At 41.9% G+C, this 25,308-nt stretch overlaps 1 protein-coding gene across 1 annotated transcript in view; it reads right to left on the bottom strand.

Moving 5' to 3' along the window:
* The window catches only part of adgrb2 (adhesion G protein-coupled receptor B2), a 211,605-nt gene that overhangs the window by 48,152 nt on the left and 138,145 nt on the right, over positions 1-25,308 (bottom strand). Inside the window, exons 17-21 of the mRNA XM_056417315.1 lie at positions 13,475-13,601; positions 5,267-5,370; positions 4,788-4,890; positions 4,141-4,291; positions 1,309-1,378 (exon numbers count right to left, since the gene is read on the bottom strand). Coding sequence (XP_056273290.1) covers positions 1,309-1,378; positions 4,141-4,291; positions 4,788-4,890; positions 5,267-5,370; positions 13,475-13,601 — 555 coding nt within the window. The remainder of the gene's footprint in view (positions 1-1,308; positions 1,379-4,140; positions 4,292-4,787; positions 4,891-5,266; positions 5,371-13,474; positions 13,602-25,308) is intronic.

Here is a 25,308-nt window from a genome sequence, read left to right as displayed (position 1 = left end):
CAAACACTTAACACCACAACCAATTAAGGATCATGAATGTCCTCAGTAAGGGATAAAGCAGTTTTGTATTTGGCTGCGTAACTGCTTGATTCTGTAAATATTGCCCTAAGTGACAAGAAAATGTACTAGGCACATTAACTCAAACATATCCCAAAAACTGGAATTTATTTTGGGTGTGAAAGCTACTAAGACTTAATGAGTTTAAATGTGTCCTCCAGTGATGTCATCAGAGCATACTGACACCCTGCTTCATAATTTTCCTTAATTGCAGCTCAATAAAAATTAAGATGGACAACCCACAGCCAAAAAGCTAGTATGCAGTCCTTTGAAGAATGAGATGTGAAAGGAAAGTAAGAGGGAACCAAGTTGTAAATGCCTTTTCAGAATTCTACCATTTACTGGGTATTAGAGCTCGTTGTTGGCACATCTTGTTTAATAGCAATTATGTTGCTTGTAAATGCTCAGCTCCATCGTAAACAACATATCCAAAACACACTTCATACTGTATGGCTGTCTCGTCAATGAGGTTTTATTTTTATTTTGAGTTAAGTCACGCTTTTTACCTTAGTGATGGAGTCTCAAATAAACAACATTTCCTGCCTCAGTCATAATATTTTGGGTGATTACATTTGAGAGATTTCTGCATTTCTCCTTGCATTAAAATGATTTAAATTGTCTCAGTTAGAATAAGGTAATGTCACATATTTCCTGACACAATTTAGCATTTATTTTAATAAAAAGTGTAGACTTTTCGAGGGTTGTTGTTTATGTTATTTATTTTGTTCCAACAAGTCTGAAGAGACATGTTAGTTTGATTTTGGTCAATATTTGAACCTAGACTGTTTACTTATTTAAATTAGGGAAATAATTCAGATTTTAAATATATATATTTAATATAATCTTTACAATGCATAAACAACAGTGTCATTTTCATATTAAATGAGCAACTAAGAATTGTTCTGAATGTGATGCATACTAAGAGAAGTTGTGACAAAGAACACAAATAAGCGTTGATAAAGAATCGGATAGATAGTTGAATGGATTGTTTTGTTGACACAAACACTGTAAAAAAAATACAGTCAGTCTTTATATATCCAGCTGCTTATAGCAGATCCGCCACTGAATCAAAAGTATGAACAGACTAGTTTATGAAATAAAGCTCAGCCTTCATGGGGAAAAAGGAGGATTCAGGATTGGAATGGTTTGGTGAAAGGGCAATAGATGGTGCTGTGCTGATATTGAGTGATATTTAAATCATATTATGCTTGGTGTGAAGGACAGTGCAGGGGGTTGTAAAGTGGCACTCACTAGCTCGCCGTGCCGTAACCTCTCGCTCTGGTGAAACCCACCGACACTGCTACGACGAGAGCTGGAAGACCTGCAGGAACACAGAGAGGAAAAGATCAAAAGGGTGAGACAAAGGATACAAGGAAGCCTGGTGAAGCATGTCGGCCAAATAAGATTCTCTCGTGCGAACAACCCAATATGGCCCAGCGTGTGATGTGTGCATATGTAATCAAACTGACGTGGTGCTCTGTAGCTACGCTACATGTGCTCCCTGACACACAGGTCCAGCTGCAGGCAGGAAATCTGGGCTTAGATCCCAGTTCATTGCAGGGAGGAAAGCTCTGATTTAGCATTTCTCGTGTACATTAACGCTGCCAAAGGTCACCGAGGCATGCAGCATGCCCGACAGCGAGTAACACTATGAATGTGATTGTGGGGGACTAAAAGAGAGTGCATAAAATCTGAGCAATAGCTAAGAGTGGTCAATAAGTTGTGCATTAATTAGCTATTAATTAGGGTGGGTGTGCCTGCGCGTGTGTGTGTATTTCTGTGTCTGTGTTGGGAAAGAGAGTGAGACTGAATGTCACTGAGTACGTGCCAGAAAAAGAAGGAAATATGTCTGGCTCCGTAATGAGCTTGGCTCTGAAATATTCAAGTAATTAACAAAGCTGTGATTATGACTGCAAATGAAAAGCAATTAGAAAAAGTCACATTAACATTAACAAATATGATGGTGGGAGCCAGACTGGTCCACTAACCAGTAAAGGCAAAGTTTCATTTGGAGCACATCAGTCTTGTGTTTACTGATGTATAATGCAGTAAACACGGACCTATACATTACACATGTGTCGCCTGCCAATCTAACACAGCTCCAGGCACTCCCCAAATCTCCTGTTTCCATGGCAACTGATTTTATTCCAGAAATGTTGGGGGGGGGGGGGGCGAAATTGACGTGCGGAGAATAACTTGTTTGACCCCCTTCACTCTGCTTGACTGTTTCATGCATTTCATGTCGAAAGCAGCCCCAGCCCTCCCTACTAACACACACACACACACACACACACGCATATGCACACACACTGTATCTTTATCTGTGACTGTACAGTGAAAGTTATCTATACGTTCTCCCTCCTCTTTATCAAGTAAGGGCATTGATGACTTGCCAGATTAGACTGGTAGGATCAATATCAAAGGAAATGAAGAGACAGTGTGTGTGTGTGTGTGTTTGTAGGTGTGTGTGTGTGTGGCATGGTTTGGTGTGGTGTTAGAGGTTGTGATTGCAATTTCGAAGGCCATATCAAAACATCTGGCCATTGTTACACATATTTGATCATCTATTATGATTATCCTCCAACATCACTGGTCCCTATTGCGAGTACAGAAATATAAAGTGAGATGGATCAGCTGAAAGCAGTGAGATTAAGTTTACTCTTAGTTTATACTGTGAGTGTGTGTGCATGAACATATTCACTTCTAGCTTTGGCTGTAGTTCATAAGATTATATAAGAAACTGTAATGAATGTCCTTCAGGAAATTGTGTTCTTAAAGTAGCAAATAACAGCGAAGTAAATGGGCTATAAACGGGAAGAGCGCAAACAAAGGTTTTTCAGCATAATGCAGCCAACAATTTCAAAACAGAAACCTGTTACATTTTATTTTTGAAGAAAAACAACAACATCCTGACGCTTTCCATCACAAATTCCAGTCACACACCAAACCGCAGCCAATTCATGAAAGCGTCTTTTATTTGCTTTCCAGATAGTTCTCTCTCACACAAAGAGTTCCTAGTTCCAGCAACAGCAACCACGGAAATGTACAATAGCACCTACGCGTTACACCAGAACCAACAACCTGAATGGTCTCTTTTAAAAGCAGTCACTAAAAAAAGTTAAGCCATTAACCCACAATGCACTGGCTAGCATATTAGTACTCAAGCCATCTAGAGGACCGAAAAAGTAGTTGTATTGTACCCTGTGTTTAGAATATTTTTTTACTTTAAAGAGTGAATAGATAAGTGTCACTTTCGGTTCACCTCCCTGTCGGAAATGGCTATCTGACAGCAAGATAAAGTGGTGAAAATGTTATCATATAGCATCCACTGAAAGAGATAAAGTTTTCTTTTATGTGGGCCTGACTTTTTGTTGGCTGAAAAAGGTTTTGCTGCTTCATCTGTCCACAGCAGTATATTGCTTTGCTTTGGATTTGGTACTGCCCATTTCTTCAAACTGGGGGTGTTCCAAGCAGCATCGACAGTAGGTAATACACAGACGATGGATGATGCTTCATTTCATTTGAACCAGTTGGGAATGTCTACTGGAACGCCGCCTGAAGTCATATTTATGACTCAAAGAGTCGGACGAACAAGATGGCTGCACCGCACGTCAACAGTAAAGAAAAAGCTGCAGCGATATGCTGCTTATTGTCTGACTTTGATTGGTCTCATCAAATCAGTCATACATACAAGGCCGTCCAACTTCTCTGTGATGACGATGCGACGATGTTTGTATGCGCACAATACCGTTGTAATGTGTAGTTATAAACTAGTACTGCTAATAATAGCTAACCTGGCTGGACCACACAGTAGTTACGTATTCCAACTTGTTAAAATGTAACGCAGTCAACTGAGTGATTTCTGCAAAAAATTTAAAGGCACCATAAGTACCTCAGACAATCCCATTGACAACCATCTGAACCATCCTGTTAAGAAGACATTGAGTGTGTGCACTAAACGTTCTCAAGGATGCCTGCAAAGGGTCCGTCATTTGAACAATGTAGAAAGTAACCCTTGAAACAAGGTAGCTACCGTTTCAAGCATCACCATTTTCTGCATCAAATAAAGACCAAAGTACCCACCCCAGCCGAGGCACAGGAAACGCTTGCGAATGAGTCGTGACCTCATTTTGCCAATGACGGCCAGATAGGACTGCCACGCCTCTGTCAGCACCCAGCAGAAGGATGCCAAGAAGAAGAAATGCAGGGAAGCGGCAGTCACAGTACAAAGACCCTAAGGAGAAAACGAAAGTCAGCGCGGAATAAAACTGTTGGAGACATTGTTAAAAAGAAATACAAAATGGTAGTTTTCTCAGAGGTGTCATCATGAATCATTTCTTCGGGCTATTCAGATGTAGAAAACGAAAACGTCGGCAAAAAAGAAAGAGCATAAAAGGATAAAATGAGTCTGATAGCTAATATTGTTCAGAAGAACAAGAGTTCAACCTGGCTCTGTGCTTCATAAGGAGATCGATACTGAGCACTATACAGTGCAGTCTTGCTTAGTCAGAGTACTCAGAGTGCAGTGTGCCAAGTCAGCCTGCCACTTTGAGAACTCAGCTGTTTAAATCTCGTCTCCACTTTTTGTTTCTAGCCGTTGTAAAAGGCTTGGCCAAGAGCACTTCTACTGGAATCATAACTGTATTGACAATGGTTTATGGTGGAAATCCAGTTGCTTGGGTGTGGGGGCAGTGTGGGGATTTTTCTCTCTATGTTGTTCTGTGCCTTACCTTGCTAAGCGTTTGAGATTGTCCCACCAAAATCAATAAATTGGAGGCCAAGATGGAGAGGCAAAAATTCACCAAGATTATGGATCTCTCCGAACGTATGTATCTACAGAGGAGAGGGAAGAGAGAGAGAGAGAGAGCGTAGAAGAGAGGGGACAGACATATGAGATAAGTCTTAATGACAGATTGACAGACTGAACAGTATCCGTTTGGACAGTGTACAGAGTCATTAGCTTGATTTTACCATCTGTCATGTGTGCTACTAAAAGCTAATCACCCCACCACCCGCTGTAGTTGAACCATTTGTTCCTTATTAGGCCTCATTGGACTGTTGGCATGGCAAAGGACACACACAAACTGCAGTCTTTATGTATTGGAGCTGCAGGAGCCAGAATAGTGAGAACAATCTCCACTGTCTGCACGAGCAATGTGTGAGTAGAGTGACACAATGCCATCAATGCATGTGGTGCGTGCACATGTACCTCCAGAAGGCAGCGTAGATTAGCAGCAGGACGAGAAGAGCGGTGCAGGAAACGCCACAGCCCACCATGAGGGGCACAGAGGGCATGCTGGTAGGACCCATGTCCTGAGGAGTGTGACAAGGAATGGAGAGAAAGAGAGAGGGGAAAAAAGGATAGTTCATTATTTCTCGAAGATGCAGTATTATCCCACACATGTCCCGTGGTTGCTTTCATTATATGAAAGAAACTGCGTAGGTCATTTTGAGTCACAGTGAAATGGTCGTTAGTGCATCCTCAGCTTCTGTCATGTGACATTTCCAAGTGAAAGGAATATGTGTGGTATATAGTAACACGATTAACTATCAGATCTGTCAGTTGGTAAACAGTGTGATATCCTAGCTCACACCTACGACGATGATATTGATCTGCTAGCTACGTTGATACACACGGCTATTAGAAATATTGCAAGTTTAAGGCACTTCTGCATTGGCTTTATTTTTCAGACCTGTAGCTTGCCTGCCGCCAGTCAAAAACATGGCAACATTTGACATTTAGAGAAAATATAGTGCTATTTACAAGGCAACAGCCTGAATGGTCAAATGAAGGGTGAACACATGTTACTATTACAGGACTGTCTCAGAAAATTAGAATATTGTGATGAAGTTCTTTATTTTCTGTAATGCAATTAAAAAAAAAAAATGTCATGCATTCTGGATTCATTACTAATCAACTGCAATATTGCAAGCCTTTTATTCTGATTTATTGCTGATTATGGCTTACAGCTTAAGAAAACTCAAATATCCTATCTCTAAATATTAGAATATCATGAAAAAGTATACTAGTAGGGTATTAAACAAATCACTTGAATTGTCTAATTAACTCGAAACACCTGCAAGGGTTTCCTGAGCCTTGACAAACACTCAGCTGTTATAAATCTTTTTTTTAACTTGGTCTGAGGAAATATTAAAATTTTATGAGATAGGATTTTAGAGTTTTCTTAAGCTGTAAGCCATAATCAGCAATATTAAAAGAATAAAAGGCTTGCAATATTTCAGTTGATTTGTAATGAATCCAGAATGCATGACATTTTTGTTTTTTTAATTGCATTACAGAAAATAAAGAACTTTATCGCAATATTCTAATTTTCTGAGACAGTCCTGTATATCCCATATCAAATATTATCGTGCAAAAAGGGTATAAGAGCCTATAGCTAGATAGATAGACAGTGACATGGATTTGTGTATGAGGGAGAGGGACAAAGAATTGTAATAAATCCGGTTGCATTATTTGTTTTCTAGATTATTGTAATTGTAGCCACACTTTCTGCTTTGCAGTTACACTGTCAATTAACCATTGTTCTTCCTTAGTTGTAAACACTTTGCTAGCCCTTCTTAATTGCACAGTACCTGACAATTATATTCAATTATAGGTCAGGTGGAGCTGGATAATAACACATAATTACCCTAATGTGAAAGTTCCTGTTTGGTTGAAGCATCTGCATCACTTAGATGACATGTATGCAACTTTTCTTTTCTGCTATTCACTCTTAAACATAAGGACCCATTCAGGTAACCAATCACATGCTGAGGTAGATAATGTACAACTGATGCTACATCCATTGAATCATTTCAGATGAACAAGGCTAAAAGCACTCAACCATAGCGCATAATTGAAGGATATAGGTCATAACGTATGGCTCTCTTTCAAGGTCTGCCTTTAACCCTCCTGTTACCTTCACATTTACTAACATATTTTACCCTCGGGGTCAATTTGACCCCAGCAATTAAAACCTCCAGAAAATTATTAGAATTAATATTGTTTCCCAAGTTTAAGTGTGAGGTACTTTGTTTGTTTGTTGACTACCTAAATAGCCCTTTAAATATATAAAAAAGTTGATATTTCTTATATGTTTGACACAGTGAAAAACAGAGAACACCGACGTTAAACATTGAATGGGGTCAAATTGACCCTAAAGGTAACAGGAGGGTTAAAAGGATAAGGAGCAGACAAAAGAAGCTGCATGGAGAGCATACACCCCGTTGTGTCCCAAATGGGCTTAATGTTTGCCCCACTTTTACGTTATCAATCACCCAATTTAACTCAATTTACCTCCTAGGGTGGCTAGCCTTCCCTTTCATCCCGAAGATTTATCACTGTACACACACACTGTCTTTTATAGCATATAAAGTACATCTTCAAACACAAAGGCGAGATGTTCCAAGGAATTGAAAGTCAATGTTTGAGCTGCATGAATGTGGTTGTGTGTGTTTTCAAGATAAGCCGAAGGCAGAGGAGGACAGCAAGACTTAAGAAAGGAATAAAGAATGAAAACTGAAAAGGAGAAGGAGATGTTCAGAGAGAGATGGAGTGGGAAGAGTTGAGAACCACTCAGAGAAAGCAAAGAGTTGTAGGAAGGAAAAAGAGAGAAGAGAAAACCATAGAGTCAAAGCAACTCTTGATGGTTTTGGCTCATCAAAGGAAAACAATTTATCGAGAGTAAAGTTGAGTAGTATGAAATACCAATATGGCGTGCGCACACACAAACACTGGAAGGAGAACGGAGGGACCCACAAACAAAGAGAAAGTGTGTAGGAGAGAGGGAGACAACAGAGACTCAGTGTGTTTGATGTCCAAAGGATATCAGATCCAGATCAAACATGCATGATGCTTGGGAAATGACAAGCGCGCACACACACACACACACACACACACACACGCGCGCACACACAGTAATGTAATAAATGACATTTGTACTTGGGATTTACTCAATATAGTGAGATCTTCATTGTGTCCATCCTTAAATGTTCTTAATCGGTGTTGGAACGTAATGTGTGTGTGTGTGATGAGATCATTTCATAATGTGAAAGGACGCTACAAACGAGGAGATAAAAAAAAGGAGGAAAAAAAAGAGGAAACGTCCACACAAACAGACTCACAAATACAACACATCAGGCCTCAGGTCTTCAGTGTCAAACACATGCCCTGCTCTAAATATAGTTGTATTATGTTGCAGCTGGAAGGGGTAGTGGATGTGTTGTGTGTGTGTGAGCGAAGAGAAAACACACAGAGAGAGCACAGATTAGAAAGTGTGCTGAGACTCTGCTGTCTACGGCCAGGCTCCCCCGGGCAGCTTGGCTACTATGTGATGGAGAAGATAGCTATTTTCAGCTCAGGAAGTTTAACCTACTTATCTCCTCTCTCTGACACTGCTCTGCCCTCCACGCCTACCTATCCTGCTACCCAGCCTCCTCGTTTCCTTTTGTCTCCTCCTCTTCCCCCATTTGCTCCCGGCCTTTACCTCTTACTCACACATCAGCAGTGGGTCTTTCCAATTCTCCTCACTATTCATTTTCAATTAACTCTTCGTGGGAGATCAAGAAGATTTACAATGCTGAGATTACAGAAAACCAAACAAAGTCATACTGCAAATGCATCTTTTATGAGAAGCATAGTAGCACTTGGAATACTCCATAGGACAGCTTGCATTGAGTGTGTGTGTCAGTGTACTCATTGCCATGTTGTTCATGTGATGTGGTGCATACAGTCGTCCCATTTAAACTGAGAAAATGCTAACTCTGTTGGAAAATCCTCAAAAATGTCCATTTCATAGGCTACTATAAACTGTTCTTTGAAGCTGTACTTTAACACAGCAGTGCTAATGCAGGTATGCTAACTGCATCACATTGACAATGCTAAAAGACTGATGTTAAGCAGGTGTATTGCTCATCATGTTCCCCAGCTCGATCTAGCCAGTTAGCATTTAGCTAATTAAGATCTAACAGGTTGATGGGAATGTCTATAGTTTTGCTGATATTTGGTCATCATCAAAGTATTGAAAACTAGTTGGTTGAAGCTGATAATCAACATTGTCAAGTTGACAGTGGATCAAATGACATTGTGTGTTTGAAGGGATTCCCTCCACACTCACAACATGTGAATATATTCCTGTCAGCTCGTTGGAGCGTTTGAGCTCATTGTTTTTGGTTTGAACTTTCCCCTATCGTCAAGCAGCTGTTTATTGAGAACACCACTTAGATCTTGATGTATGCTACTTGTCTTGTACTAAACACTGCATAGAAAAAGTCAGCAATTATACAGCTAGTGGCGTATTTAGTAGCTGAAGGGCCAGATATGTCCCGAAGGAGTTGATGTAAAGGAAAACAGAGCTAAAATGAGAGTGAATTATAGATCTACATATATTTAGTCAAAATACTAATTAAATGCTGAAAACTTTGTTACAAATATTCCAAAATTCATCAGTCGTATGCTCCCACACAAATACAGTTAAAGTCACAGGCACACAATTGCACTCGAATACCCATGCAGACTGTGCCAGAGCAGAAAACTCCCCATCTTTCTGATCTAGTGTGCTGTCATGGCACTCTGAAAATACTACCTGCGATATGTTGAATCAATTCAGAAGACCTTTTTGGGGTTGTACTTGACAGGCTCTGACTTCAGTGGCCTGAAGAGAAACCATATGTCTACTGTCAGTGTGGGACTGGCGAGCTGATAGAGTGACTTCAGTTGTAAGTGGCCTTATCTTCAGGTAATTTGTAAGCACCATTTGAGTTTTGTGCAGCTTGCTTCAGGAAAATCAGCTACCAAACATTAAGCATAAAGTTCTAAATTAAAGCCAGTAGCAAGATACACTAATTATTTAAAACAACATTGGCCCATCCAGACTATAACAGGCCTTATTGGTTTACACAAATCGGATCATATTTTCATCACACAATCACCAAAAGGGCATATCACCCTCTGCTGTCTGCTTTGGAAAATAACAATTAAAAAAAGCAAGGAAACACTAAATTAAATAGAAGTCCAAATATAAACCCAAACTGTTCTTGATCCCCTTGTAATACTTAAAAAATATAACAATCTGTCTCAAAAGCTTTCTTCATAATTATCTAATTATTCATCAAAGCCATTATGCATCTTCAGCCAGAGAAACACCAGCTGTATACCCTCTCATCATCTCCCTGACAATTACTGCAACAAAGAATCCAAAGATTCTTATGCAATTCCACTCAGAGCTTAACAATGTTAGCAACCCTCATCTTTTAATTACAGTTGACAAGTGCAAGGTATTTGCATACTCTAGCTCTGCCTACGGCTGGCCTTGTTTGCTTTCTAAATACTCTGCAGTTCAGCGGGACAAACTTAAAATATGAGCGGCCATTGTGTGGCGCTTGAACCATCGATCTCATCCAACCACAGACTTTTCAGGCACTTTGACCATCCTTTCGAAATAAAAAACACAGCTGTGTGATATTTTTTTATTCTGATTAGGTGCTGGTGAGCACTAATGACAGGAGGAGGAAACAGACTGGAGTAGACCCAATCATCTGTGTGTGTGTGTGTGTGTGTGTGTGTGTGTGTGTGTGTGTCTACTCATCCACATTGAATGGATCAAGGTCTCAGGTGCTGTTTGAATCGCTAACCTTCTCCTTCACATTTCTGGTTACCTGCTGAGGCAAGCACAAGCCATGAATCCTGCTGTAACTATGAAAACAAGTTTGGGAGACGCATCTGAAAACTGTGTGCTGACAAACCTGAACTGAAGAGGTGCAACTCACTTGATTAACTTGGGGGACTAAATGTCGAACAGACTTTTCTAAAGCCAATACATCCTTCTACCCGAATCCCATGACCCCTGAAGTGCTGCTGAGGCAGTGAGTCCAGACATATCCGTAGGGGTGGTGTTCCCACTGCAGTCTTTTGGGGAATTAAGGGGCTTGGCTTATAGTATGGCTTCCTGACCTCTCTCAATAAACTGCTCTTTCTCCTCTGTTTCCCCAAAGTAACAACCTCTGTCTTGTGTCTGATAGTGAAGGTCTCTCTACAGACAACAGCAGAATACACACACATAATATGTGTATAGGCTACATATGCGGAAATCTCAGAGGCTACAGAAAGTAAACAGGATTAACTGGCTATCCCTTGCTCCACTGTAAACTGCCTGTAATGGCAGCGCTGCTTCTAAATCCCTCCATCTCTTTCTCTCCCCCTCCCTCCTTCCCTTTTCTATTAAACATGGAGGTTAATCCTCAACCCCCCTTGTCCCTAGCGCCGTGGCCCAGGATAAGCTGTCAGAGCTGGGCTGCTGATACTCAGCAATGCTCCAGCAGCCGCACAGCCTGGACACAGCATAGTGCATAGTGTGTGTTTGAGTGTCGACATAAGCATTTTAGTGCATGCACCCACACTTGTGTGTGCGAGGGTTTATAAAAGTGCAAACATCCATACTTATCTTTGTTTGCATGTCTGGGTCTTTCCCTCATCCTTTATAAAATACAATGTCTGGTGGAATAAACAACTGAAGCAACAAAGTGAACTGAGCGCTGGCCACAGCAGCTCCTGAGTGAAAGCCCTGGACACAGACGGACTGACCCACACCTGCAGGTCCTCAGCACTGGGTAATGGGGGCTGAATGATGCATTACTAATGACTGACACACTCTTCACAGATATTACACAACATTCAATTTGTTTTCTCTCCGATCCCTCCGAGCACGGCCGACCTGCTTGCTGTGGAAACAGCAAAAGTAAATATTGTTCATGTTGGAAGAGGAGTCACAGGAATCAGAAATAGCGGCTGGAATGACCTATTCAGATCATAGCTCGTAGCTCGCGCTAGTTCCGAGCTAGTGCGAGCTACGAGCTCGACAGTCTGATATCCGTTTTTGGTCAGTGCGGCCATGAGAACGGCTTTTAAAGGGAATATTGCCGTAGATGTTTTTAATGTCGTCATTGTAAATCGTCGTTTTGTGCTTCTTTTTTTTAAAGTATCGGTTTAGGTACCGGTATAGTTTTAAATGTACCGGTTTAGCACTGGTATTGAAAAGTAGAACAAAAACGATACCCATCCCTAAACATAATTGCACAAGGGTTTTCTTCTAAGTCTGCCATTTTTGTTTGGCTGAACATTTCCTTCCGAAAATCCTCCGTTCCTCACAATCCCGTTCCATTTCTGTGACACCTGGGGTACACTCCAGTGGTAACTGAAGATCTGCCTAGCCGGCTCCATTTTCATACCGAGACAATAACACAAATCGTCCCAATAGATTCAAGAGTGTGCCAACTAATTTAGCTGAACTCCATTCCAGTCCCTTATATACCTTCGTCAAGAAGGTCACGTTTTTAGTTCAGTTTTCTTTTTCTGTTGTCTTGTTTTTCAGCAGGATTACAGAAAGAGTCCTGGTCCAATGTTCACCTGGTGGAAAAGTGAACGAGCGGCCAAAGAAGAAAACATTTTCGTTTGGAGTGGATATGAGTCACAGGGCAGTTACAGATGATTTTTTTTATTTTGGCCTTGGAGTGCCCTCTAGTTATTTTGCACAATTGCTATCCTTGTGGGCATTAAGTACAGGCGAGCATAGAGACAAATTACCAGCCAAAGCTAAAGGGAACATTTTGTGAGCATAGCAGTTCAGGAGCTGTGGCACGAAGTGTTACCAAAGAGGGTGAAGAGGGCAGGAAGGGGAGGAGGAGGACAGCAATGTCAAATGTGGCAAAAATGAAAAAAATATTGCTAAAAAGTGTGTACGGATAATAAATTGTAGTTGCGTACAGTTATACAATTAATTAAGTAGTTGGACGAAGAGGGTGGTGAACTAAGAGCTCTTGTGTTTTTGAACATCCATTCGCGCCACTACAATAGAAGGATCACTGTATCACAAGAGACATTACTCCACACTTCTAAAAAGCCTTCATTTATCATGTAAAACACACACGACAAGCCACCTGAACTATTTATAGGTCTGCACGTTTTTTGTTGTTGTACTGCAGGCACAATCAAATTCACACAATAAAAATGTCTTTCTCTGATGCATTATCTCTCTCTCCCTCTCTCGCTCCCATCACAAACCAGTACCTTGCTGAACAACCTGACCTTTACTTAGTTTAAGAAATTTAAAAAAAGTTGGATGATGTGAAGAGTGACTGTCAGTCAACATACGAATGAGACAAGTAAAAGGCACACTGATAAAACAGCTCCTTATTGTCACATCTTGACGGCTCCGTTCAGTCCGCGCCCGTTTTCTCAGCAGCGGTGTCAGCGAAGATGCTTGTTATGAAGTAAGACAGCCATATAAAGACAATACATGGCAGCCTGTTGTATCGTGCAGCAAAGCCATCTCCTCAGCTCCCTGACCTAGCCTCTGGTAGTAGTTGCCTTGTTAGCCTCTAATTCCCACCAAATACATCAAGATATGCAGAGGTGACTCACCGGGTCTTTAGCTTGCTGTGCTAACACGGCGTAGGTGGAAATCCTGCCGCACAGGCATTTGGTGTGGACAGTGGTTGACGCGAGCGTTTGGCAGCCTTCTGTGCCCCAGTTTTCTCCGCCAGCTTCCCTGGAGGTGGGGAGAAGGGGGGGGGGGGAGAAGAAGAGGGGACATTAACAGTGACTGTTAGAAAAACAACCTGCAACGTGACTAAAAACACGTCAATAGGAAGTTCCAACTTAAAGGAAGGGTGAAAGAGGGAGAGAAAGTTTCAGAGGAGTGACCATCACGTTGACCCATTCACTCTATAGGTTTAATACGCTGATGCAAACCGACAGGCTGTTTTATCCCTGCTGGCATAAGAATGCAATGTCCACTGCACAATTGTTCTTATTCCTCTCCGTGTTTCTCCTCAGAACTTTCTTTCCGATCTTTGTTCTTACTTTTCTCGAGGACGGATGAGAAGGGTCGCATCAGCTAACGGTAAACCAAGACCAGTGAGGCTTAAGTGGTGGATGGGGATTATTCTGCACTAAATGGTCAAATTCTTTGACAATCTGGGAAAAAGAGTGCCTGGAATCCCTTCCGTCGACTTCCATCTAACTGCCCTCAATAGAAGGTTGAATGTGGTGGTCTATCAATGAGATTCCACCTGAACTAATTACCGTGGCAGATCACCCTACACATTAACCTTAAGTTTAACCATGGATATGCATACATTCAAGCTATCAGAGACAGATGGATACAGTGTGGGAGAGCAGCTCCAGAGGTGTCTTGATGGGGCCAAGGAGGCCAACTCCATGGCTGATGGGTAATAAGGCAGCGATCAAATTCTTACAATGAGTAATGAGATCTACATTCACACACTATTTTCCAGCAAAACAGTTTGGGTTTAAATGAGATTTAATGCATTTCTGTTTCCCATCTGGTTTGACGCCCATGGGGCTCGCTTATGAAAAGGTGATGTAAATTACTAGACTACTGTGTAGGAGTCAGGATTTTGCAACATTTGAGTGGGAATCTGATTTAATTTGTGGTTTGTTTGGCATCTGAGTTCAGTTATGTTATTACTGTTATTATTTGGTTTGTTGAATTTGTAATGCCAGTAAAATACTGAAGACCTGTGCTAACATTCACGGGCTACATGCATAATATTATAAAAGTATAATACTACTTTTTAATAGTATAAAAAAAGGTTTCATTCTGGGAGGTTAAACATTATTTTAATCGTGTTTCATACAGTATTATAAATTTGTTTCACTACAGAAAGATGTCCAGCAGAAAAGATGAAATAATGTGGTATTGCAGACAGCACTTCACTGTTGTTACACCACTAATGCTCTCATGGAGAACTTAATTACCTCCTCTCAAGCTAAAAGCAATGAGCACCCTCAACAGTAAACGGAGAGAAAAATTAATTGAATTGTGCCTATATATGGACTTATTAACATTGTTCGTGTTCCCCATGCCTTTTGAGAAATAAGAGAAAGACCGAAAGTTTAGGAGAAAAAGATAGATACCGTTCTTCTAAGTATAGCCTACATCTTTGAGTTGCCCTGCTCTAGGATGACTTAGATACATCCGGCTGTATGTGGAACTCAAATATGGGGAGACAAGTAAAATGATCACATATTATGCTATTCATCTTACAGTTACCAGCAGCTTGTGCACAGTGTATGCTGGGCACATATTTATTTACTCATTACTCAAACGTACAATCAGTAATAATGCATTTTTAATTTGTTTAACTTTTGTGAAGCCTTATTTTGATATTACTTGCCATCTATTCATAAACAAATCAACTATACATCAAATTGACCAAAAAATGAAATTATTTTCTTATCTTGACTCTAAAAATAAATATTGTCATGTCGTGGTTTCGTTTACAGTCAATTATATGATGCAAATAAAGGGTTAACCATCTGCCATCGACCCCACGTTAAACTTGATACAGTACAATACATCACTCACATTCACTTATGCTATGACAGGCAACTCAAAAATGATCAGTGTGATGCTAAATGACAAATGTATCAACATTAATTCGCAAAGAAATGCACTCACACACGCACATGCGCAAACAACACTCATTTCATAATGTCAGTAATGACTTGTAAGTATAATTCCCTGATGATAATTATCTGCAGAGTGCCACTTAAGACTCAAGATCGTAAAACGACAGTGAAGCCTTCATCTCGTCATGTAGCAACACGGTGCACGACTTTGCGTGCTTTGGTGTGCGTCTCAGAACCAAAGAAGACGTGCACTTGTTATATTTTATGAGGTGTGAAGTGTGTAAATTTTTTGCAAGTGGATTATTTCACACCAGGAGAGGCTAGCCATGTGTACTCCGACTCCACGTCATTCAGTTTATTTTATATGTCATGTGTAATCAGAGTACTTATGCATGTCATGCATTAATGAATGTGTGGTATGGGCATACGTATGATGCATGTCAGTTGATGTATAGCATACTAGATGCACATGTAAAAGCATGCATGGCATTCAGTTACTGACACAAACTTTCTAACGATATGTAAGGACACACACATCAAATATTCTATGCCAGTCTGGCAGAAAAGAAGAAGTTGGGCTAATGAGACAGTCTGACAACAGGGGGCCACTGAAAACAACACACACACACACATACACACACACACACACACACACACACACACACACACACACACACAGAAAGAAACTTTATCTGTGACCTCTTTGCTTTGGCTGCTGAATTTCCAGCATAATTAAGCCTCTGATTTGATTGTTGGTATTGGTGTCTATCAGCATAAAGGCTAGCTAAGACTTTTATTCAGCTTTATTTCATCCATAAAGCTGAAACAAACCGTGGCTTTTGTTTTCACATGTGCACTACAGCAATAGATACACTTCTGATGTGGTATTAAAATTCAGTCATACGGCCTGAGCTGGCGAGAAATAAATAAAAGGACATGACATAGCACTTGAATGACCCTTGAGCCCCTTTCGACTCTTCTTATCATGTAAAACAACTACCAGATGTACAAATATACCTATTTGGTATATGTATATACTGTATATATCAGAATAGTTGGTTTAAAGCCTACGGAACCCAAATGTATACTGAAAAGATATCAACCTCGCTTTATCCAAACAACAAATGTTGATTTAAGTAAATATACATACACCCCCCTCAGTTTGTGAGGATTGCGATCGTCAATGCATCTGTTGTTTGGTCTCGACTTTGACAAAGAAAAACATTTGATTTCATGAATGTTAGATTTGGCTTCATTTTGTCATGTTTACCACAACCATCATCTTTTTTTTTGATTTGCAAATTAGCATGCAGAAATAAGCTAATTAGCACCTAACGCAAAGTAGCTTACAGTTGGCCTGAAGGGAAATTGGTTTTGCAGGTCTGGTCCTAAAATATCAAAACCTTTGAACTGACGATGGTAAATAGGTAAGGGGGTCAAGGAAATGACTAGTCACATGAATGTGTGTGACATTTCAGTCCGAACGAAAGTGGTGGGTCATCCCTGCAGCCACACTGTTAGCAAAGCTAAACAAAACTAGCTCTAGCTAAACATCAAGAGCACTTCAGCATGATTTTGATAACAGTGCGCTAATACAGGGTTCCACAGTAACTAACACATTACGATGTAGTCCAATGTGTTCCCTTCACTGCTCGCATGGCGTTGCAGCTGTTAAGAACAATAGGAAAAACTTCCTGAACAACAGCCTAAACTGACCTTTTATGTCGACTGAGAACTGAGAATAATTTGGCAGCAACCCTTGACTGAAAGGGCAATGCTATGAAAGCCAATTGCACCCTGTTAAGAAACACAACAAAAGGTTCAACATGCTTTGCATTCTTGTCATGATGCAGAGATTTGAACTGGATGGACGTGAAGCCACTGCCTCCATCTGCTCCGTAAATTGAATAGTGACATTGCCAATGTCTCTCATCCGAAGCCACCTTTTATTCTTAAGGCAAACACGTCATAATGTATTCAAAGGAGAGAGAACATAAACATTACGCCTTGAGATGATGCGGCAAGTGGGCAACAATCAAGATTGTGTCACTGCTAAGCATTTCAAACAGTTTTACATCAGAAAATGTTGTTCTACACAGCTGTCATCGATGTAATAAGGATTTACATTATCAGCTGATTAACGCTGCAGGCAAATTCTGTCAAAACTGATTTACGAGATGACCGTAGATAAAAAACTGTTTTGTGGTTAAAGTGCAGGCCTTGTGTCCTCTGCTCTTTTGTTTATTGCTAATTACTGGCTAAATGTGCGATAACATGTGTGTGAATTTGTGATCAGCTGACAAGCAAAGCTATTACGGAGAGAAACTAAAAATATGGGAACGATAAGGCAAAGGTGTAATGAGACAATGACAGTGGGGATAGATTATTAAAGAATTTACACAGATGTAAATCAATAGCTTGAAAATCACCCAACTTATTCCCATGACAAATGAAGTACTTTCAAGTCAAATTGCAATGAAGTCTTTAAAATATAGAAAAATGTAGTTTAATATTAAGAGAATGCTATTTTGAAATCATTGAGCAAATGACCACAGCTACCGTGAGAACCCAGTGTTTTAATGTGCATAGAAGAAAAAAATAATATATATATATAACTATGAGAGTTGGTGACACACATTGCAAACTGGGAGTTAATGAGTCATCGACAGAAGGACTAGTGGAAAGGAGTGTGGAGTGTACTGTTTGTACCAGAAAGGGATTCCAAGGATCACAGAGTTAAGTGGCCTCACTTGGACACAGTTTTAAGGGGTTACAATTTATCACTGTACGTCAGCGTCAATGGCAAAAAAACCTGTATGTTCAGTCAAGCATAAGCCCGTGTATTTATTTCCTCTTTTCTTTTTTCCCACAGATTAAGCATAAATAGAAATGTAAAATTGCATTAAAAAAGAAAATGCTTCGACATTGTAATATTCCAGTACACATGCAGTATTTAAAATCCCCACTGGTACACCCACACAGGTGTTTTCACACAATTTGCCTGATTAGACCTCTAGATTATGCTTGAGTGACATCTCCCTGAGGTGGGACAACTTGCAGCACTTTCATTATTAATAGTGTGTTAAGTCTGATTTTCGACATGTAATAGGCCAATTTAATTTTGTCATGTCAGAATGAAAAGCGCAGGTGTTAATAATCTGATAAATTATGGTTAAATTTCCATTTAACTGGCCCTGTTACGCATGCTGGCTCTTTGTCACACTGTCATGACTTACTGGGAATTCAGAAAGAAGAACAGAGCCATTGATAATGCCAGAAGTGACGGCTGGGCTTTCCATACAGTCAAAAGGTCTGCTGTGAAAAGAAGGAAGATTGACATGACGCCTTCAACCAGGGCAACCAGGAAACCAGTGTTAGAAATCATTATAAAGAAGTTACCCTACTGATGTTTGGGATGCGTTGTTTCAATTGAAAATGCCAAACACTTTTTAAATCAACTGTGCACTTCACAAAGATTCAGTGCAGTGGGAAATGACGACAAAAGATCTGACATAGTCAGTATGTCACCAGTCGGGAGAATCAATATGTGAAAAGTTGGAGAACATGTTGACTGGATATGTCTCAATTGAACTGAACTTTTTGTTTTTCAAATATAAAAACAGTGGTATTTCATGTGTGTGTATGGATAAATATTTTTGAGATAATAACTCTGTAGGAACTAAGCTTGTCACTCTGACTCTGAGTGATGTACAGTTGGGTCATATAACCACAAGAACATGCTGTGAGATTATCTGAAGCTCGCTGCTATGTTTATATGCAAGGCCTCAGTTTACATGTTTCAATGTCGTCTGTTGTGGTTCCTCAAACATAAAATAGTTATTCACATGAATACCATGTGTTATGAAATGATTAAGGGTGACCATGAAGGGGTAAACCTGAATGAGAGACCTGACTGTTGTGATTACAAAGGCAGGAGTCACCACAAGGCCACACATGTGTACGCTAAGCAATACGTATATAGGATATTCAAATCATTCACAAAAGCCCTACATCTACACATATTCATTACTTTCTAGTTCCCTCACTTCTAAATTGGAACTTGAGACAAACTAGAGCAAATACACACCTTTGTTGCCTCACCCTACTTATCTTTAGCTGTCTCTTGTCATGTTAGGTGGTGCCGTACGTGATGGCGGCTGTGTTGCGAGCTCCCGGATTTTGTAGTAGTTTTTTGTTATTTATTCTTCTTATTGCGACTATTTTTGCACAAAACGTTAGCAGCCAGTTAACGTACGACAGATGCACACTTCTGGAGATTGGATCGGCAGTTGCTCGCCGCCTACCAGAGTTTTTCAACTCTTACTCGGACGTCCCGCCAGGAACAGTAGCGGAACTATCTCCGTCCATTTTAGGCGCGATCTCACGCAAACGTCGCCGACGGAGGGGGAAGCGAGCTGGCGTGCTGGTTAGGCTGAGACGTCGAGCCAATCGACCCCACTACCCACCATTTTACTGGCAAATGTACAGTCTTTGGACAATAAGCTATGCGAGCTACAGGCTCGTATTCAATTCCACCGGAAACTAAGGACAACTGCATCATCTGCCTTACGGAGACATGGATGTCGGAGGAGGTTACCGACTCAGCCATCGAGCGGCAGGATTTTCCGTCCACCGCGGACAGAACAAAGACTCTCTCTGGTAAAGATCGTGGAGGGGGTATGTCTCATGATAAACAGATCTTGGTGCAACCAAAGTCATGTACATACTCTCAAGTCGTTCTGTTCCCCGGACCTGGAGTACCTAATGCTCATGTGTCGACCATTCTGGCTACGCGGAGTTTACAGCAGTCACCGTAACTGCTGTGTACATTCCGCCTCAAGCTAACACGGACATAGCGCTGAAGGAACTCTACGGGCGATCAGCGAGCAGGAGTCGGCACACCCGAGGCTGCTTTCATTGTGGCGGGGACTTCAACAAAGCGAACCTGAAGAAAGTTCTCCAAGTTCTACCAACACATAAAAGCAACACGAGGGGAGCGGATTCTCGACCACTGCTACACTCCCTTCCGGGATGGATACAAAGCCCTCCTCCGCCCACCGTTCGGCAAATCGGACCACCGCCCATCCAACTACTCCCGCCTACAGGCAGAGGCTTAAGCAGCAACCAATCGCTGTGAAGGAAGTGCAACGCTGGTCGGACCAATCGGAGTCTATGCTACAGGACTGTTTTGAACGTGCTGACTGGGATATGTTCAGGGTCGCGTCGGACAACAACGTCAGTGAGTACGCGTCCTCAGTCACCGGGTTCATCAAGAAATGCATAGATGACGTTGTTCCTACCAAGTCGGTTCGGATTTATCCCAACCAGAAACCGTGGATAAATGGCGATGTTCGCGCTGCACTCGACGCGTAACACCGCCTTTGACTCGGGAATATGGCGGAATACAAAGAGCCCGCCACGACCTCCGAAGACCATCGGCTCTGCCAGCGGGAGTTCAGGAACAAGGTGGAGGAAAAGCTCAAGAGCCATGACGTGAGAGGTGTGTGGAAGGGCTACAGACAATCACGGACTTCAGAGGAAAACCAGCGGTGAAGAGAACTCCTCTACCTCCCTCCCAGGCGAGCTAAATACATTCTTTGCTCGGTTCGGCGTGACGGCAGCCCGCAAGGCAGCGCCGCCGAGGAGACCAGCCTGCTGATCATCTCAGAGGCTGACGTGCGCAGAGCCTTCAAGCGGGTGGACATCCGGAAGGCGGCAGGTCCCGACCACATCCCGGGCGCGCCTCAGAGCATGTGCAGACCAGTTGGCAGGAGTCTTCGCAGACATCTTCAACCTCTCCCTGTCCCAGGCGGTTGTTCCTGAGAGCTTCAAGATGTCCACCATTGTGCCTGTCCCCAAACACCCCAAGGTAACCTGCCTGAATGACTGGAGACCCGTAGCCCTCACCTCGATTGTCAGTAAATGCTTGAGAGGTTGGTCAAGGACTTCATTTGTTCCATGTTGCCTGCCACGCTGGACCCATGGCAATTTGCATATCGTCAAAACAGATCCACCGACGACGCAATTGCCATGGCACTTCACACCGCCCTTTCCCACCTGGAGGAGGAACTGTTGTGCGAATGCTGGTTGTGGACTACAGCTCAGAGTTCAACACTATTGTTCCCGCCAAGCTCGACACCAAGCTCAGAGGTCTAGGCCTGCACTCTACCATGTGCAGCTGGATACTGGACTTCCTGTCGGGCCGCCGCCAGGTGGTGAGGATGGGCGGTACCACCTCAGAGCCGCTGACCCTCAACACGGGAGCCCCTCAGGGATGCGTGTTGAGCCCTCTCCTCTACTCCCTGTACACCCACGACTGCACGGCCATGCACAGCTCCAACGTCATCATCAAGTTTGCTGACGACACAACAGTGTTGGGGCTGATCACCGACGCCGACGAGACAGCCTATAGGGAGGAGGTTGGATCACTGGTACAGTGGTGCCAGGAGAACAGCCTCGTCCTCAACGTCAAGAAGACCAAGGAGCTGATCGTGGACTACAGGAAGCGGAGAGGAGAGCACACCCCATCTCCATAGACGGAGTTGCAGTAGAGAGGTCAGCAGCTTCAAGTTCCTCGGCGTGCACATCTCCGAGGACCTCACATGGACCACGCACACCACTCACGTGGTGAAAAGGGCCCAACAACGCCTGTATTTCCTTAGGCGACTGAGGAAATTCAACATGGCCCCCGCATCCTCAGAACATTCTACACCAGTACCATCGAGAGTGTTCTGACAGGTTGCATCACCGTCTGGTACGGGAACTGCACCGCCCTGGAGCGTAGGGCACTACAGAGGGTGGTGCGGTCGGCACAGTACATCGTTGGAGGTGAGCTTCCTCCATCATGGACATGTACACCAAGCGGAGCGTGGCCAGGGCCAAACGGATGATGAAAGACAATAACCACCTCGGACACAGACTGTACACACTTCTACCGTCAGGCAGGCGATACCGCAGTATCAAGTGCCGACAAACAGACTGAGGGACAGCTTCTTCAGTCAGGCCATCAGGCTGCTGAACAAGGACTGAGACCCTCATTAACACTACACACCAGAACATATTCTGTGAATATCTATGGCCATGGTGTATATTTTATTACATTGTTTATATATATATATATTGTATATATATATTGTATGTATATACATATATATATATATATAGTCTCAAAAAGTGTATATTTTATTACATTGTTTTATATATATATATTGCCATGATGTATATTCTATTACATTGTTTTATATATATATTGTTAATACTTTCTTCTTTTTTGTGTGGATATTGTATAGTTTATTCTCATTCTTATTCTTTTTTTAGTCTGCTACTGCTGTCGGGTGTTTTGCACATAAGAATTTCACGAACCGATTATACTTGTATAAAAGGGGATGTGACAATAAAAACTTGAAACTTGAAACTTGAAATTGAAACTTGACACAAAACCCTTCTTCACGATTCGTCTGTGATTCTTGTGCCAGGAGGATGCTTTGTCATTGACTTCTACCACCCCAATCTGCTTTCTGGCATGGCCGTGGGCTAATTTAAAAGCTTCTTTCCGGGATTATCTTTCCTCCTGGTGTGCAAGCGAGTAAACGAACAGGAAAAGCAGAGATACAGGTTTTTGGCCACAGCCATTACCGGCCAAATGTCCTGACCGCCTGCATTCGCTGTAAAGGGCTCTGAAGAAAGTGGATCCTGCTGAAATTTGATTCCAAAAACAACATATATATATATATATATATTTATATATATGTTTTTTTTATTTATGGCAATGCAACATGACATTATCAACTGTTAGATCTCACATAAAATGTGGCAAAACTGAACATCTTGTCAGCGACTCAGTGGACTTTTAAGGCCCATGAGACAACTCACATAGCCTACTGCCAACTGCACGAGAGAAAAGAGGATAATATGCAAGTCAACGAGATTAGCATAAGGCAAATCAGACAGTGTGAGAGTGCGTTTTCACAGGACCTTCACACAACAGCTTAAAAATGACCCAAAATAGATCTTAAGGGTTTATAGATGTAACTTACCCAGTGGTTCCTAAACTGACATGGTCCAGTAGTCGGCAATGTATTCCAACTGACAGCAGAGCGCAAGTCTTCTTTTTCCTCTACTTCTAATCTAAACTTCAACTGCTAACCATGACAAATGCCAACATGGTCTCCGCCCCAGGGGAAGTTTTAAAGGCTATCCCCGGCTGTACGGTAGAGATCCGGTGCACCATTCCACTCCCACCGGTCACATGGTGATGCAAATCAATAAAATAATACATGAAGTAAAAAATAACCTAATATTCCTAATCTGCTTTACATAACATCATCACCAAGACTAAACAGGAGCAATCAACCCAAACTTATCCATGACGTCCTGCAGCAGAAATAAATCATATCTAAAGTCCTGTTTGCACGTAACACTCGTTAGAACTGATCTCAACAAGTAAGCAGCGACCTAAAACAAAGAAAGTACCCTCAAGCCGACTGCTCAACAAGACCCCGGGAGTTCCGCACTGAGAATCGAAGCTCCCCCCTTAAAGCGCTCTCTAAGGACTGTTGTGATAGCTGTGGAAATGAGCTGAGAGCCTGTCCACGTCTTTCATGCTCCATGGAGGTAGAGCCCGCATAAACCCGACTGGCCGGCTCCCTCTTGCCGAGCTGACTGTTTGACACAGAGTTGATCCCTTCTGCTCTGTCAGAAGGAAAAGTGGAGCAAGCCTGATTAGCCCTCCCTCCTACCCCCCTTCTGGTGGCCACGCTGTTAAGTGCGTTAGTGTCTGTGTGTGTGTGTGTGTGCGCATGTTCTTCTGTGCAAATGTGTGACGACGGCAAAGGGATAAGGACACATGCAGGACATTTTAGAAGGTGGTAAATTAATAAAAGTAATTTCAAACTTCAATCTTTTTCTTTCACTTTCGCAACACTATGACCGAGGAATACACAAACAATGTAAATAATTGAGCACAACAGTTGGTCTTGTTTGATGCACTTGTGAAAGGCTCTGCATCATCTGGTACATGTCGGCCTCTGTTTTCAGACTGAACTGTTGGCTGTGTCCTAAGGGATCACACTCTGTGGAGCATCCATCTTTTCTAGACCCAACTAGAAAAGTGCATTCAGTCGTGTAAAGATGTTCCCCCAGGTGTGTCTGCAATATCCACTGCTATAATGTTTGATTGAATGAACACAAACAATTCCCCCCGTCAACACCATTAAGCATATCCAATGTATTTGTACACTTCTTACTAATTGTAATCTACGCAGCTGTCTGCTCCAGCTCCATGCAGTGAACCACCAGTGCACTGTGTAACACTTCATGATGACTGTTTATTGTCAGTTCTGCTGTGTGTTTAGTTCTGTTCGCTGTTTGCTCTGTTCCCCAAACACACCGTAGGACAAAATGGAAGCAGTTGCTTATCACTTGCTGTTGCTTATCATGACGGGCCTGGTTAAGAGTCTTCTTATCAATCAATAAAACATGTTGGGAATTAATAAATAGTTTTCCTGCAACACCGAGAGGTGTTTTGGGCTAGGGTGACCAGACTTACGGATTTAAAGTTGTTAAAGTATTTCATAACACTATATAGTGATTCAGAGAGAATGTTAACCCATTACTAGAAATATTTAAGCTATAAATGGTAGATATGAAGTGATTTTTGTCAGATATGACCTTATAACAGTTGTTTTATTGCACGTGTTTAATGTTTTAAGAAGTGCCTGCTGCTGCTTTTTTTGGCAAGAGGAGGCAGCCTGCAGTGGAGGGGCTCCAGGACAGTAACAGATGGGCACCATGAAGCCCAAGAGGTGCTACATGGACTGTTT

This window comes from Pseudoliparis swirei, chromosome 1 (assembly GCF_029220125.1).
Source record: "Pseudoliparis swirei isolate HS2019 ecotype Mariana Trench chromosome 1, NWPU_hadal_v1, whole genome shotgun sequence".
NCBI lineage: Eukaryota > Metazoa > Chordata > Actinopteri > Perciformes > Liparidae > Pseudoliparis > Pseudoliparis swirei.
This window is presented reverse-complemented; position numbering and strand designations above follow the sequence as displayed.